Source organism: Astatotilapia calliptera, chromosome 7, assembly GCF_964374335.1.
Source record: "Astatotilapia calliptera chromosome 7, fAstCal68.1, whole genome shotgun sequence".
Taxonomy (NCBI): domain Eukaryota; kingdom Metazoa; phylum Chordata; class Actinopteri; order Cichliformes; family Cichlidae; genus Astatotilapia; species Astatotilapia calliptera.
The window spans coordinates 5,076,616-5,093,514 of record NC_137428.1 but is presented as its reverse complement, the minus strand read 5'-3'; the positions used below and the strand labels follow the sequence as shown (position 1 = coordinate 5,093,514).

General features: G+C 43.6%; 1 protein-coding gene across 3 annotated transcripts in view; it reads right to left on the bottom strand.

Annotated features, from left to right (window-relative positions):
• spire2 (spire-type actin nucleation factor 2) overlaps positions 1-16,899 on the bottom strand; it is a 61,811-nt gene that overhangs the window by 28,237 nt on the left and 16,675 nt on the right. For all 3 annotated transcript variants that reach the window (XM_026172629.2, XM_080304075.1, XM_080304076.1), the window contains exons 2-3: positions 1,425-1,468; positions 253-645 (exon numbers count right to left, since the gene is read on the bottom strand). In XM_026172629.2, the coding sequence (XP_026028414.1) occupies positions 253-645; positions 1,425-1,468 (437 nt within the window). The remainder of the gene's footprint in view (positions 1-252; positions 646-1,424; positions 1,469-16,899) is intronic.

Genomic DNA, 16,899 nt, shown 5'->3' with positions numbered 1-16,899 from the left:
GAATTTCACATTTAGAGGGCACACACAAACACTACACCACTGAAGCAGCAGCTGTGGCGTGTCAGTTATTCTTGTTTACACCTGTTTACAGGTGGCACACACCTGATGCTTTCAAGGACAGCTGAAACCTGAGATTGCATTACGCTGCTGAGTCAACTCTTTATTGTTTTTCTTCTTTTTAACATTCCAGTCTATCCTATGAATACAAAAAACAAAACATAAAATGACGAGATGATAACAAACTCAGCGTACCTCCTTTGCATCTCTGATCTTGACGAGGAAGGTCTGCAGCTCCAGGGTCTCAACAAACAGAGCCCTGCAGACGGCCTGGTAGTGCTCCGGAGCCAGACTTGGGTTTGCCAGTCGAGATGCACACAGCGCCATCACCTGGCGGAACGTACACACCGGCCTGATTATGTCCTCCCGGTCCTCCTCTTCCTCTACCTCCTCCTCCTCCTCTTCCTGTCCACTGTACCCCTCATCTGTTGTTGCGTTTCCGGCGGTGCTGTAGCCCCCTCCGCTTTGATCCCCTGCCGCCATGCGTTCGATGAGGCGCTCCAGCTGTGGGCTGAGCTCGCGCTCCTCAGTGTCATCCAGCCCCCAATCCAGGGCTCGGTAGATAGCCACGCCGAGCAGGTGGACCAGCTGGAGGGATGAATGAGGAGGAACACAGAAAGTCAGTTAAAAGTATTGCTAATAACTGTTTTACAGGTCCAGATAAATATAATCTAATTCACATAAAAGACTCCCTTTTAAGCATTCTTCACCCATGTTGCTGTTGCGAAGCTGGGATGTCAAACATAAGGCCCAGAGGCCAGAAGCAGCACCGCAAACACTCAATCTGGCCCACTGGATGACTTTGGAAAATGTGAAAAGGGACGTCAATTTTGGACTTTTCACTGAATTTTTACAGTTTTTAAAGTTTTACAGTTTTCGTGGTAAAGACATCCCCCACTAGTATTAAATAAACAATTAATGACAACAAAATTTCCTTTTTTCCCCACCAACTACTATAGATTTGTAATTATTATCATTATCATCTATTTATTTAATTTTTACAGTGGGTCCACTGTAAAATTGTGATTACAACTTAACCTGAAGGTGGCGATGTTGTCTCACTGTCCTAATCCCTGCCTTCCTGTTGAAAGGGATTTTTCCCTTCCACTGTCGCCAAATGCTTGCCCATAACATTCAGACAGCCTGATAGGATTTCTTTTTAACTTTGTAGAGTCTTTACCTTGGAATATGAAAGTGCCTTGAGGTGACTGTTGTTGTGATTTGGCGCTATATAATAAAACTGATTTGAACTGAATCTACCATTGTTTTCAGTAACAGCAACTTTGACCCCAAGGACAAGGGACAAAAAAGTACTACACACCTTTGAAAAGCCTGACAGTAACTTATGTCTAGAGTTTCTTTCTCACCTGGCACTCTGTAGCAGGAGAACGAGGAGGCCCATCAGTGTCATCTAAAGAGACAAAAACAAAAAGATGAAACCAATAAAACCAATCTGCAAAGGTTAAGATTTTGCAATATTTTACACCTACTCCTTTTCAATCTCTAAAGAACAGAGAAAAAATGCAATATTGATTTATACACTTCACCCATCTAAAAAGTTTCATTTCCAATATGATTAAAAAAAATGCTAATAAATTGTATAAAGTAAATCCTTTGTACAATATTTTAATATACAGCAAACTAAATAAAAATATCACCTCATATACCACCTAAATGTAAAACAAATAAAGCAGTCTCCACGTGCAAAACACGAGATGTTGATTTTCTCAACAAGTAAACCCACATTAAGGCGTTCTGTCCTAATTCTCCTCTGCGTCGTGGATCTGGCTCATTTGTTGATTTGATTTTATGCTATTACAAACTTTTTTCCCCACCTCTCTTCTGTGGTGCTGCCCCATTATTTAGCTTTAATGACTGAGCTTAACTTTTGAAACTTGAATCCAAACTAAGATTTGTTCTGAGCAGTTCGCATCTCACTTTTTTAATACACCCCTCAGGTTCCCCCCCTTGCCGATGTAGCCTCGTTAAAATGTCCCAAAGCACAGATTTTATCATTTAAATTAGTTTTACATAAATTTGAGTATTCTGGAACATCCTTCAGGCAGGAAAAAAGGACAAAACCAGTCTCACTTATTATTTGTAATTTTTGAGTTTTTCCCTTTCCAGTATAAATATTTAAAAGCACTCTGCTGTACGATTATGGAGATGGATAGGACTCTTTTCTGCAGCAGCCGTTTTTCACCCCGATTCACTTCCATTTAATGCTCGTCACTTGTCATATAACACACCAGAGACATGGTTAATGGGCACATGAAGCAATTTGCACCTGTCCCTGCTTCACTTTGCTCAAACTACAACGTCACAAAGATTGATTACGAAAAAGCACAATTTTAAGGTCCAGCTGCTTCTCAGACTACATAAATGTGGAGAAGCCTGAGAAAATATCTATCAAGGTTTAAAAAAATTATATATTAATCAAAAATGTGAATGAAAATATTAAGAAATGTCCACTTTCTACTGAAGAGGTGATGCTGTTAACTGCTGCATTTATCAAGGCATCCAGTGTCTTTGAGTAAAATTAATGATTCTGAAATCTGGAAATACAAAAATTAAGACAAGAAATGAAATCTGACTTCCACTAGAGCTTGATTTTTTTTTCTAATGATCTTTATTTACAGAAAATACATAAGACCACTCCCACTCTTCACACGAGGGAACAAGTAACATAGTGGAAACATTACCATGTGAGTTTATCAAGTTTTTCAAAGTTTAGTGATGGTTTCAAACAAGGTGGGAAATACAGCAGCAGAGCAGTTTGCATGATGAGCTGCATAAAAGATTGCATGGCTTTATTGCTTTTCCTCTGATAAAGGATGGTGAAGCACCCCCCTTGCTGAAGGAGGCAATAAAGGAAACATTGAAGCACCTTTCTTTAGTACTTAGAGACACAAATTCAGTTAAGAGCTTTCTTAAGCAGGGTCAGTTTGACTGAGAGTACTGTAGCGTCACATTTCTGATTAGGAAATACAAAAATAGTTTACCCCAAGAGCTTTTTGAGCAGGTGACTGGAGTTCCCTAACATTATTTGTGCCTCGGCCCTGCTGAGGACAGCATGAAGAGTGAATGTGCTAAAATGATATAATAGTCGAGCACATTAGTAATTTTTGAAAACTACAAACAAAGAAGACTTTGAGTTTGTAACAAAATAATTGAAAGCTGTAAACACTTCCCAATAAGCTTTTGTTTTCCATGCAGGTACGATGGCAAAAGCATGAAAGGTTTTTTAGCTTCCAGCGCCAATGATTCCTGAACCAATAAGGATAGAGTATAACTGGGACCACTCAGGCTGGGCAGTTTGGAGACACAAAGCTGAGATTTTTTAGACACGTGCAGAGGAAGATGCTGAAGATGAAGCTTCCAGGCAGGAGGAAAAGAGGAAGGCCACAGAGGAGGTTCATGGATGTAGTGAAGGAGGACATGCAGAGGGCTGGTGTGACAGAGGAGGACGATGGAGATAGCGTGAGGTGGAAGCAAATGAGCCACTGTGGTAACTTCTAAATGGAGCAGATGAAAGATGATGAAGCTGGTAATGGAACCCACAGTTCCCATTATCCAAATGGATTCAGTTAGACTACAGTTAGACTCCTTTCCAGGGAGCTTGTTTTTATTCATCTCAGATCGAGGAATAAATTCCACTGGTTTTCTTTAAACTGTGAGTGAGAGCATGTTATACCTGAAGATATTTTGTTAAAGAGCAAAATTAGGTTCAAGTTCACCAAAAAATTTTGAAAGAAAAATGTTTATGAGCCTAAATGTCGGAGAAAGTGGCTTGTATGTTTTTTATTTCAAAGTCTTTTGATGGCTTTATTTTCAACATGTAAATAAAAATAAGCAACAAAAGTGCATTGTAAACAGGTTAAGTAGGAAACGGATGGCAAATTGCCACCAATAGCACTACACCACCTAGCCATTGCTTAACCTAATGGGTTGAAAGGAGCACATTGTAGTAGTGCTCACAATAGTTTTTGTTGTTTCTGGTTTAACAAGCCCTGCTTTCTTCCCAGTGAATGTTTATTAAATCATGTTTCAAGTCAAGGTTGCAAGTTATTATTTTGTTATAAAATATTAAAACCAACTTTTCAGCTTTTTATTTTATGGCACGACGCATCCTGGTTAGCAGGATGTGTTGTGCCGTTTCCTTTCAGGGATGTTTTTGCAGTATTGGTATCGATGCGTGGGAGGGGCGAGGCAGCATGCCACAGCATTCACTGATGTCAACAACAAAGAGCCCTTAGAGTGTGATGTGAACCTTAGACAAACAGAGAGTTTCTCTGTTCCTTTGAGCAGACATAGATGCTGCTTCCATTTGGCGACAAAAGAAACTCTCCATTGTGATGCACACCCCACACCACCGCCTATCTGCAGGGGTGAGACGATAGCACGAAGCCCAGTAAACCTGTCAGACAGGTTTGCATAATACTTGACCGGGGTCACACAGTGTAACCAATGATACCTTCATCTGTTTCCCACAGTTACAACCCAATAAACACAAAAGGGGAGATAATTGTGCATTGAAATCGCTTCCAAGAGCCCTCCAGCTTAGATTCAGGGAAATGCAATAACCCAGTTATCCATATGCATATATAGCAGAGACGGGGCATTACAAATTCTTGGCTCTGGGGCTTGGTTATGGTTAGCATCAGCTTTAGCCATAACAATATGTTATGCAATAGGTTCTTGCTCTTGCTCTTGATGAAGGCAGTCGCACTTCACTCCTCTCCTCCTCTTCCTCTCCCTTAGCTTCCCTGCTTAGCCTATGTCCTTGTCTAGTCTCGTGTTTTTTGTATTACTTTTCCCTGGAACACTCTCTCACAGTCTGTTCTCTAAAACCTAAAAGAGAATTATGGATTTGATCAACTGGTCTCTGAATGCAATTGACACCCCTTTCTCAATGAGAAGTTTGGGCTTGGGTGAGCCTGAGTGCTGAAGATATCTACCTATTCGGAACCATGATAACAGGGTTCTTGCTGATAACGACTGTGTTTAGACTGTTCTTCCCATTCCATGCAAGGCCACCTGGGTTGGCTGGAAGACTGTTTACTTAGCCTGGCAGGGCGAAGGACACTGTCTCAGCTGAACTCTGGACACATACACACACACACACACACGCACACAGACATATATACACATGCAGACATACACTCATCCCCCCTCCAAACGCCTTCGACGCTTATTCCCTTCCGATGCTGGCGGTGGATCAAGGAGACCAGCACACAGGCTGTGGGCCATGTACTGTCTAATTGGGCTGTCTCTCACCCTTTACCCACCCCTGTTGCTTGTCATGTGTTTCTTTGGTGTATTAAGGGTTTTTTCATGATCTTTGTGCAGAGGTGTTTTTTTCTGTTCTCAAACTGATCTCCCTGTTGGAGCTCAGTCTGGGGGGAGTTATTTTTTCTCTCCTTATCTTTCCTCATGTGGTGCATTTTCCATTGTTATACCTCTCTGACCTGTCTTCCCCATGTGACGTTTTTGTGTAATGTATGTATGGTCGGAGGGTAAGATGGCGCCGCCATTGCGTGCAATAGGTCGGCAGCCTTATGAAATTTCCCCTTGTGGGACTAATAAAGGAATATTAAATCAAATCAAATCAAATAACCAGTTGCTTCCCATGTTTACCTGAACAGCTTTAGCTACAAGTTCATGTTAGTTAATGGCCACATCATGACAGCTGAAACTCAGACCATCAGTCTTCAGCAATGCTACTGGATTTGTAAGCTTGTTCAAATTCTCGTGGTCAAGGAAAACAAACTTTGATTCATGCACACACACTCGCATTCTGATGGATGAATCGGGGGATGCTGGGGATTTTCCTTTGGCACTGGTAATCTTTCGTAGACCATCTCGACCACCTGAGCCACAGCCTCAAAACAAGTACATGACTGATACATATATATATATATATATATATATATATATATATATATATACATATATATATATATATATATATATATATATATATATATATATATATATATATATATATACACACACACACACACTCTCTCAGAAATGAGATTTTTAATCTCAATGACATTTTTACCTGGATAAATTAAAGGCTAAATATAGTTAGTGAAAGCACATGAAATCAATAATTAGATGTTAAACAAACAGATATACTTACACACAACATCCTAGACATTTCCATTTAACTACCACAACTATTAGATCATGTTATTGTGGTGTCTAACTGCCATAAGGTGAACCCACAGTGTTCCTTCTCATTAGCTGTAAGTCACACATGGTCTCATAGCTAATGATGGAAAATGTTTCCTAAAAAAAAAAAAAAAAAGGCCTGATACCCACACTCCCAGTCACATACAAACAGAGACATGCACTCACACACAAACACACACACTCTGCAAAGATGGACTTTGCCATCTGTTGCCATAGAAATAAGGTCTGAGAGACCAAATTCAAAAGAAACCATAAAATGACAGAAAGACAGCTGGGTTAGGAAGAGCAGGGCTTATTATAAATGCATAAAGTACATTTGAAATATGAAATTTACAGATGCAGCCTAAAATTTGCTTTTGGAAAACAGACAGCAAAAAAAAAAACCCAAAACAAAAAAACAACACTACGCGCACCACATACCTGTTATCCAATGTGTAAAGATAATATAGCAAAACTGCATAAAGACTACAATATCTATACACATGTTTGGCATTAATAAATCTTATCTTTTGCACAACTGATAACTGACGCTGATCAGCTGGTCACCTCAGGAGTAAAGCTGCTAGCTTATTGACCAGTCCTCACATGTTTATCACCTGGTCCTCATGCAGCTCTGAATCATTGTCGAGATATTTAATGTAGAACTGTTTACGTTAGACGTGAATCTTTTCCAAGATTGCTACTAGACATAAAACAGACTGTATATTAAAGACGGATGCCATCACCAATACCTAATGTTTCTGTACACATCAGCTGAGTTAGTGTTTTACTGTCATAGTTTCAGTTTTTTCATATTTGGAATAATTAATTAAATCTGACAATTGTTAATTAAAATTGAAAAACAAAATAAATAATAAATATAAATAAATTCGATAATTATTCATCCATTCTCTTCCGCTTATCTTTGTCAGGGTAGTGGGCTCCCACTACCAGCATGTCTTTGGACTGTGGGAGGAAGGCGGAGTACCTGGAGAGAACCGATGCAAACATGGGGAGAACTTGGGTAATTATGCATTTCAAATTTTAATTAATTAATGACACATTTGATTATTCACATTTTAATTATTACCGTAATTGTCGGGCTATAAGCCGCTACTTTTTGCACCAGCTTTGAACCCTGCGGCTTTTAGTCAGGTGCGGCTTTTCTATGGATTGTCCATGATTTTGTCATATCGTAAGACAATTTGTTTTGTTTGTTCCGCTGTTGTACGGCACTACGTTGCCTGGCGGAAGGGCATGTGATCAGACACACAGTATCGGGGTTCAAGAGTGGTATGTTGGTCACATGTCCATCCGCCAGGCAACATAGTGCCGTACAAGTAGCGCGAAAAACAAACTCAAAGTAGCGCTACGCGTTCAGCGGGAGGTGTGGATGATAAACTTGCGAAAAGCAAGTTATGCTCAACTCCACCGGTGGAATCTAACAGCGTGGAAAAGTGTGAAAACATCCATGATCACCAACGGATTTCGAAGGGCTGGACTGCTGCATGATGAAGAGGAGGACACCGCCACGGCCCTTCTGAGGGTGTTCGACTCTGACACTGACAACGAGGATTTCTTTGGTTTTGAAAGTGACAACGAAGAAAAGGAGCTGAGAGTGGATGACGAAGCCATCCTGAGCCTGTTCGTTTCGACACTGGAGAAGAGGACTTTGGTGGTTTTAGTGCGCAGGAAGATGGTGGTGAATGACTGACTTTTCTTCTTGTTAAAGCCGTGTCACTGCACCTGAGCCTAAAAGGTAGGCCGAATCTATTTTTCTGATGTGCTGTAGGTTATTGTTATGTACTACATTTGTTACTCGTTTATGAAGCACAGTACATGTTTCGTACTTGTAATTACTGCTACTTTTACATATACCTAAAAAGTTGTGCAAATATGTACCCATAACTTGTTTTTCAAAATATTAATAAAAGGGGTGTGTCTCCAAACAGCCATCTCTTTCCTGACAATTCCTTTTGTGCATATTCTCTTATATATGATAAGTCAACATTGAAACACCTGCGGCTTTTAGTCAGGTGCGGCTAATGTATGTACAAAACAGGATTTTCCCCTGATTTTAGCTTGTGCGGCTAATATTCAGGTGCGCTTTGTAGTCTGGGAAATACGGTACATGGTTCCTGTATTGTACGGAGGGCTACTATGGAGCGCCAAAACACTTGTCAAATTTTATTAGATTATAACTTTTATGACCAACATTGCACCCTTTTTTATGGTGATGATTTTATACTGTATATCATAAATAGGGATATTCCTGGCGACTAATTTCTTATTCAACTAAATAAGTGGGGGGGAAAATAGACTAACTGACTAGTCTAAAGCTAAGAAGTACTTAGATATCAAGTTAAATTTGAGAACCGCTTAATGAACAACATCAAAAACTAATAACACACCTCTGTAATAACAAATATATTTATTTTCTTACTTCTTTTATATCTATTTATTAGGTTTTTTTGCACTGATGTAACCGGAGCCTCGTCGTCTTGTCTCTCTATATGCTGCATTGGATATAGCGGAGATAACAATAAAGTTTACTTTGACTTTGGCCAAAGGCACTGGAACCATTAATTACATTCTTCAGTAATGAATCATGCCTCACCTCGCATCGTGCATTATGAACATACTCCAGACAGACAGCGAAGAAGAAGAAAAACACTTAAAATAAACTGATGTTAAATATCATAACAAAACAAGCCACTACAAAAGATGTTCACGCATAACTAAAATATGACAAAAAATAACTTTAGAAAAACGACTAAATCGTGACTGAAAAGTGTGGTGCATTGTGTCTTGCATTATGAATGATGCACGTTGCTTGAAAATGAATGAAACGATTTCAATAAAAGTTAAAATATAATATTAAAAATAATAAATCATCCAGCTGATAAATGTAATCTCTCCTGGGTCTACACTGAGGCCTCCTCCCAGTAGGACATACCTGACTGGAACACCTTACCCAGAAGGTGACGGCCTCATCTGTCTCCTTTTGATGTGAAGGACTAGCGGTCTCTACTCTGAGCCCCTCCCAAATCACTGAATTCCTCACCTTATCGCTAAGGAAAAGCCTGCCCACCCCTCATACTAAGCTCATTTCTTTTGCTTGTATCCGCAATCTCATTCTAACAGTGTTAACTGTTAAAAGACGAGGCCTAGATTAACAGATTTATGGCATTTAAGACCACTAAAAGACTATCTAAAAGATCTATCTCCTCTGGTCTTAAAATGTGTTCGTGGGACTACCAACAGCCTTAGATGTTCTCATGGTTCCAGAGAGGGGCGTGGGGTTCTAAAAGATCAGAAATGTAGGCAGGAGCATCATGATTCAGAGCTTTAAAAGTCAATGCTAAGATTTTGAATTCTAAAATTTACTGGAAGCTAGAGCTGGGCGATAGAACGATAACGATATGTATCGCGATATAACTTTTACTCGATAGAGAAATTAAGCTATCGCGATAGACCTCGCCGCTCTTGTCCTCTTAAAAAAAAAAAAAAAAAAAAAAAGGTCAGCCGATCCAAATTCAGTAGCGCAGAGCTGAACCAATCACAGCCGCAGCGTCACGTCGCGTGACTTGCTACGTACAGCACAAGTGCCAAGCCGCACGTGTGTTTGTTTGGGAAGCAGCCAGCGGGTAATGGAGCCAGCGCATAATGGAGGAAATGAGTGTGCCGACTAGAAAAATCAACCGAGCGTGACCGAAGAGAAAACAGATGATGGTTCCAATGCCGGAGAGATTGTCGAACGGAAGAGCCAAAGAAGTTCCGTAGTGTGAAGGTATTTCGGCTATTTCAAGTCTGACAAAAAACAGAGTAGCGTGCACTGTAAATTGTGCCGAAAGCAAGTCTGGAAATACAATAAACTGGTGCATGCGTCACACTGTGCGCCGCGTTATTGTTTCGGTGAAATGAATTTCTACAATACTGTTACTGTTAATTCTACTCTCTGCAGTGTTTAAATGCTTACATATACACACAGTTACTGTCGGTCCACACATACGACTCGGTTCTGCTTCTATGCCGCAGCTTTGTTTACTTTTTCCCACCGAGGCTTCTAGACTTCTGATTGGCCAACATTTCTGCACGGTTAGGAATCTAGCGCCACCTGCTGCTTTGGCATGTTCATAGCAGCGTTTTCCTTCATTTCTGCCTTTATGTGTGGACGGGATTATTTTTTAAAACGAAAACGGAAAATCTCAGTTTTCAAAAATACCCGTGTACGTGTGGACGTAGCCTCAGTCTCTGACTGGAAGCGCTAATTCGTCATTCGGCTTTTGTCAGACTAAAGTAACTGTTAAAACTGTTTGAAAAGCTAAGCTATACAACAAGGAGAGACTGAGAATTTCCTTTTAGTTCTCAGTTTATTTGATATTGACAAAAGTTAGTCCGTTTTGTCTGTTCTTCTGTAAAACAAACTAAGATTTATTTTTAGAATTAATATTTTGTTTCTAAGTGGAATTGACAATTTAGTCTGTTTCATTTGTTCTATTTTGAAACTTAAACGCTTTAGCGGCTGCCTTTTGTGTAGTTTGCAATATTTGCCTTTATTTATCTGAAAAAGTCTCATGTTCCTTAAGTACATCTACCCTGTTGAACTTATTATGGGAAATAAATATTTAAAAACAAGCTGCTGATTATTTCACATTTTACTTGTGAGCAACGGCACATTTAAATCTTACAAATATAGTTATTTGGCTTATATCGTGATAGATATCGTTATCGCCTGAAATGAAAAAAACATATCGTGATATGAAAAAATCTCATATCGCCCAGCTCTACTGGAAGCCAATGTAATGGGCATAAAACTGGTGTAATGTACTCTCTTTTTCGTGTCTTTGTTTAGAGCTTTGCAGCAGCATTCTGGACTGACTGGAAACGATCAAGATTATTTTTGCTCAAAGAGACAAAAAGACTGTTACAGTAATCTAAGCATAAAATAAAAGCATGAATAACCATTTCTAACTCTGATTTAGACAACAAAGTTCGTAGTTTGGAGATAGTTCTTAGCTGAAAAAGGCAGTTCCTAATTAACTGACGAGAGTGTTGCTCTAGGGACTTGGCGGAATAAAAAAATAACACCAAAATACCTGAGACTCGGCTGGACAGAGGAGCCAAGAGAACCAAGATGCTGTTTGATTATAGCTATTTGGCTGTCGGGGGCAATAATGAATGTTTCTGACTTCTCAGAGTTCAGCTGCAAGTAGTTGTCTCCAAGCCACTGTTCAATGGAAGCTAAACATTTTATTAAAGAGAAAAGTTTTTGGACTTCCATCGGCTTAAAAGAGCAGTAGAGCTGAATATCATCAGCATAGAAGTGATAAGGGGAACTGCCTAATTATAAGTCCTAGAGGTAACATGTACAAGAGAAAAAGAATAAGTCCCAGAACTGAACCCTGCGGCACCCCATATGCCAGGTCCTTAGAGTATGACATAAACTGATTTTCAAAAACACTAAAATTTCTATTGGAAAGGTATAACTGAAACCACTCCAGAGCAAGACCAGGCACACCGACTACATCCCGGAGCCTGGTAACCAGATGGTATAGTCCTAACTTTGATAAGGACCAGCAGTCTTCAAGGACTACCAACTATAATGCTGTCAGGTAGGGTGTAGCACTCGGTTGTCCTTTGTACTTTTCAAATCATTAAAAGTGGATTTATTATAGTACAATAACCACCACGGGAAAATCACGTCAGTGCAACTCTGTTTTATTTATAAAGCCCCTTTATGAATCACTGAAGTAACTCTACATGTGTACAAAGAACTGAGGTAATATCAGGTGCATGCTCTAAAGCATGAAGAACAGAGTGAGCACTATAATGGGAGGACTGCGTGTTTCATGTTTCAGCAGCGCATGGTCAGAAAGCTGAAAAACTGCCTTATGTTTCACTTCTTGAAAAGTGTAGTTAAACATTTGAGTGGTGCAACCTTTTTATCTGACAAGAGCAATATGCGGACTTTGACTATGAGCTGGCCTTAAGTACACTTAGTGAATCCCTCTTAATCTCACCCTGTAGCCTGACCCTTGAATGTCTTTCAGCAGCCATTATATGAAGACCTTCTGACTATATATATATACATACACACACACACACACACACACATATGCACACACACACGCACATATATACAGTGGCTTGCAAAAGTATTCGGCCCCCTTGAACTTTTCCACATTTTGTCACATTACAGCCATAAACATGAATCAATTTTATTGGAATCCTGCTGTTCACAAACGCTGTCCATCTAATCTGACTGAGCTGGAGCTGTTTTGCAAAGAAGAATGGGCAAGAATTTCAGTCTCTAGATGTGCAAAGCTGGTAGAGACATACCCTAAAAGACTGGCAGCTGGAATTGCATCAAAAGGTGGTTCTACAAAGTATTGACTCAGGGGCTGAATAATTATGCACACCCCACTTTTCAGTTATTTATTTGTAAAAAAAATGTTTGGAATCATGTATGATTTTCGTTCCACTTCTCACGTGTACACCACTTTGTATTGGTCTTTCACGTGGAATTCCAATAAAATTGATTCATGTTTGTGGCTGTAATGTACGGTGGCCCCTAGAGACAAAGCATGTACAAACTCCAAAACACTTACAAATTCCAAATAGCACGCACAAACTTCAAAACACGTACAAAATCCAAAACACATGCAAACTCCAAAACATGTGCAAACTCCAAAACACATACAAAATCCAAAACACATGCAAACTGCAAAACACATGCAAACTCCAAAACACATGCAAAATCCAAAACACGTACAAACTCCAAAACACATGCAAACTCCAAAACACATGCAAACTCCAAAACACATGCAAACTCCAAAACACGTACAAAATCTAAAACACATGCAAACTGCAAAACACATGCAAACTGCAAAACACATGCAAACTCCAAAACACATGCAAACTCCAAAACACATGCAAAATCCAAAACACGTACAAACTCCAAATCACAACGGAAGTGCTCCAGGATGCTAGGGGCAGTGTTGAGCTCGATTTGCAAAATAAACGGCAAGTTTGTTGCAAACACATGGGCTGTATGGGACGGTCTAGTCTCCGTCGCGCTTTCCAGGTTGCCTAGCAACCATGATACTAACCGCTGCAAACGTGTCATACAACTTTGTTTGACAGAAATGAAGGAGAACATATTTTTTTCATTTGTTTGTTTGTTTCTACAAGAGCTTTGTGTGATTTGATAAGTATCTGAGGCTGAGACCACAGGACAGTAAAACATAATTTTTGGGCTTCATTTCTGTACTGAACAGTCATTTAAGATTAGCTAGTAAATAACAATTAGCTCCCCTCCTTGAATCGCTACCTTATCGTGGTGGAGGGGTTTGTGTGTCACAGGGATCCCAGGGGCTATGTTGTCTGGGGGCTTTTGCCCCCTGGTAGGGTCTCCCATGGCAAATTGGCCCTGGGTGAGGGACCAGACAAAGAGCGATTCATAAGACCCTTATGAAAAGGACACCGAGGGAACAGTTTACCCTGCCCGGGATAGGGTTACCGGGGCCCCGCCCTGGAGCCAGGCCCGGGGAGGGTGCCCGAGGGCGAGCGTCTGGTGGACGGGCCTTAGTCCATGGGGCCCGGCCGGGCACAGCCCGAAGAGGAGACATGGGCCCATCCTCCCGCAGGCCCACCACCCGCAGGAGGCGCCATAGGGGTCGGGTGCATTGTGTGCCGGGTGGCGGCCAGGAGCGGAGGCCCTGGCGGACTGACCCCCGGCTGCCAAGACTGGCAATAGGGACATGGAATGTCACCTCTCTGGTGGGGAAGGAGCCTGAGTTAGTGCGTGAGGTTGAGAGGTACCGGCTAGATATAGTCGGGTTCACCTCTACGCATGGCTTGGGCTCTGGAACCAGTCTCCTGGAGAGGGGCTGGACTCTGTCTCAGTCTGGAGTTGCCCCTGGTGAGAGGCGGCGGGCTGGGGTGGGTATCCTAATATCCCCTCGGCTTGCTGCCGGTACGTTGGGGTTTTTCCCGGTGGACGAGAGGGTTTGTTCCCTGCGCCTTAGGGTCGGGGAACGGGTCCTGACTGTCATCTGCGCTTATGCGCCGAGTGGCAGTTCAGAGTACCCAGCCTTCTTAGAGTCCCGGGGGGGGGGGGGGGGGGGGGTGCTGGAGGGTGATCTGTTGTCCTGCTGGGAGACTTCAATGCTCACGTGGGTAACGACAGCGAGACCTGGAGGGGCGTGATTGGGAGGAACGGCCTCCCTGATCTGAACCCGAGCGGTGCTCTGTTATTGGACTTCTGTGCTAACCACAGTTTGGCCATAACAAACACCCTGTTCGAACATAAGAGTGTCCATAAGTGCACGTGGCACCAGGACGCTCTAGGCCGTAGGTCGATGATCGATTTTGTAATCGTATCAGCAGACCTGCGACCATATGTTCTGGACACTCGGGTAAAGAGAGGGGCTGAACTGTCAACTGATCACCACCTGGTGGTGAGTTGGATCAGGTGGCGGGGGAGGACGCTGGACAGACCTGGTGCACCTAAACGCGTAGTGAGGGTGTGCTGGGAACGTCTAGCAGAGGCCCCAGTCCGCGAGATCTTCAACGCACACCTCCGGCAGAGCTTCAACAGCATTCCGAGGGAGACTGGGGACATTGAGTCCGAATGGACCATGTTCAGCGTCTCCATTGCCGAAGCTGCTGCATTGAGCTGCGGCCGCAAGGTGGTTGGTGCCTGCCGTGGTGGTAATCCCCGAACCAAATGGTGGACTCCAGAGGTGAAGGGAGCCACCAGGCTGAAGAAGGAGTCCTATCGGGCTTGGTTAGCCTGTGGGACTCCGGAGGCAGCCGACAGGTATTGACAGGCCAAGCGGAATGCGGCTCGGGCAGTGGCTGAAGCAAAAACTCGGATGTGGGAGGAGTTCGGAGAGGCCATGGAAAAAGACTTTCGGACTGCCTCGAAGAGATTCTGGCAAACCGTCAGACGTCTCAGGAGGGGAAAGCGGTGCTCTACCTGCACTGTGTATAGTGCTGGCGGAGCGCTGCTGACGTCGACTGAGAAAATTGTCAGGCGGTGGAAGGAATACTTCGAGGACCTCCTTAATCCCACTGACACGTCTTCCGAGGAGGAAGCAGAGTCTGGGGATGAGGGGAATGACCCGCCAATTTCCGGGGGCGAGGTCACTGAGGCAGTTAAACAACTCCTTGGTGGCAGAGCCCCTGGTGTTGATGAGGTCCGCCCCGAGTTCCTGAAGGCTCTGGACGTTGTAGGGCTGTCCTGGTTGACACGCCTCTGCAATGTTGCGTGGAGATCAGGGGCAGTACCTGTGGACTGGCAGACCGGGGTGGTGGTCCCCATCTTTAAGAAAGGGGACCGGAGGGTGTGTTCCAACTACAGGGGGATCACACTCCTCAGCCTCCCTGGGAAAGTCTATGCCAGGGTGCTGGAAAGGAGAGTTCGTCCGTTAGTCGAACCTCGGATACAGGAGGAACAATGCGGTTTTCGTCCTGGTCGCGGAACACTGGACCAGCTCTTTATCCTCTCCAGGATACTTGAGGGTGCATGGGAGTTTGCCCAACCAGTCTACATGTGTTTTGTGGACTTGGAGAAGGCATTCGACCGTGTCCCTCGGGGTGTCCTGTGGGAGGTGTTGCGGGAATATGGGGTGTCTGGCCCATTGCTACGGGCCATTCGATCCCTATACAACCGTTGCAAGAGCTTGGTTCGCATTGCCGGCAATAAGTCGGACTCGTTCCTGGTGGGTGATGGGCTCCGCCAGGGCTGCCCTTTGTCTCCGGTTCTGTTCATAATTTTTATGGACAGGATTTCTAGGCGCAGCCAAGTGGCGGAGGGCTTTCGCTTTGGTGGCCTCAGAATCTCATCTCTGATTTTTGCAGATGATGTGGTTCTGTTGGCTTCATCGGGTGAGGGCCTCCAGCTCGCACTGGAACGGTTCGCAGCCGAGTGTGAAGCAGCGGGAATGAGGATCAGCACCTCCAAATCTGAGGCCATGGTTCTCAGCCGGAAAAGGGTGGAGTGCCCACTCCGGGTCGGGGATGAGTTCCTGCCCCAAGTGGAGGAGTTCAAGTATCTCGGGGTCTTGTTCGCGAGTGATGGGAGAAGGGAGCCGGAGATCGACAGACGGATTGGGGCTGCAGCTGCAGTAATGCGGACGCTGCACCGGTCCGTCGTGGTGAAGAGGGAGCTGAGTGTAAAAGCGAAACTCTCAATTTACCGGTCGATCTACGTCCCTACCCTCACCTATGGCCACGAGCTGTGGGTAGTGACCGAAAGAACGAGATCGCGGATACAAGCGGCAGAAATGAGCTTCCTCCGAAGGGTGGCTGGCCTCTCCCTTAGAGATAGGGTGAGAAGTTCGGCCATCCGGGAGGGGCTCAGAGTAGAGCAGCTGCTGCTCCACATCGAAAGGAGCCAGCTGAGGTGGTTCGGGCATCTGACAAGGATGCCCCCTGGGCGCCTCCTGGGTGAGGTGTTCCAGGCATGTCCCACCGGGAGGAGGCCCCGGGGCAGACCCAGGACACGCTGGAGAGATTATATCTCTCGGCTGGCCTGGGAACGCCTTGGTATTCCCCCGGATAAGCTGGAGGAGGTGGCTGGGGAGAGGGAGGTCTGGGCCTCTTTGCTTAGGCTGCTGCCCCCGCGACCCGCCCCCCGGACAAAGCGGATGAAGATGG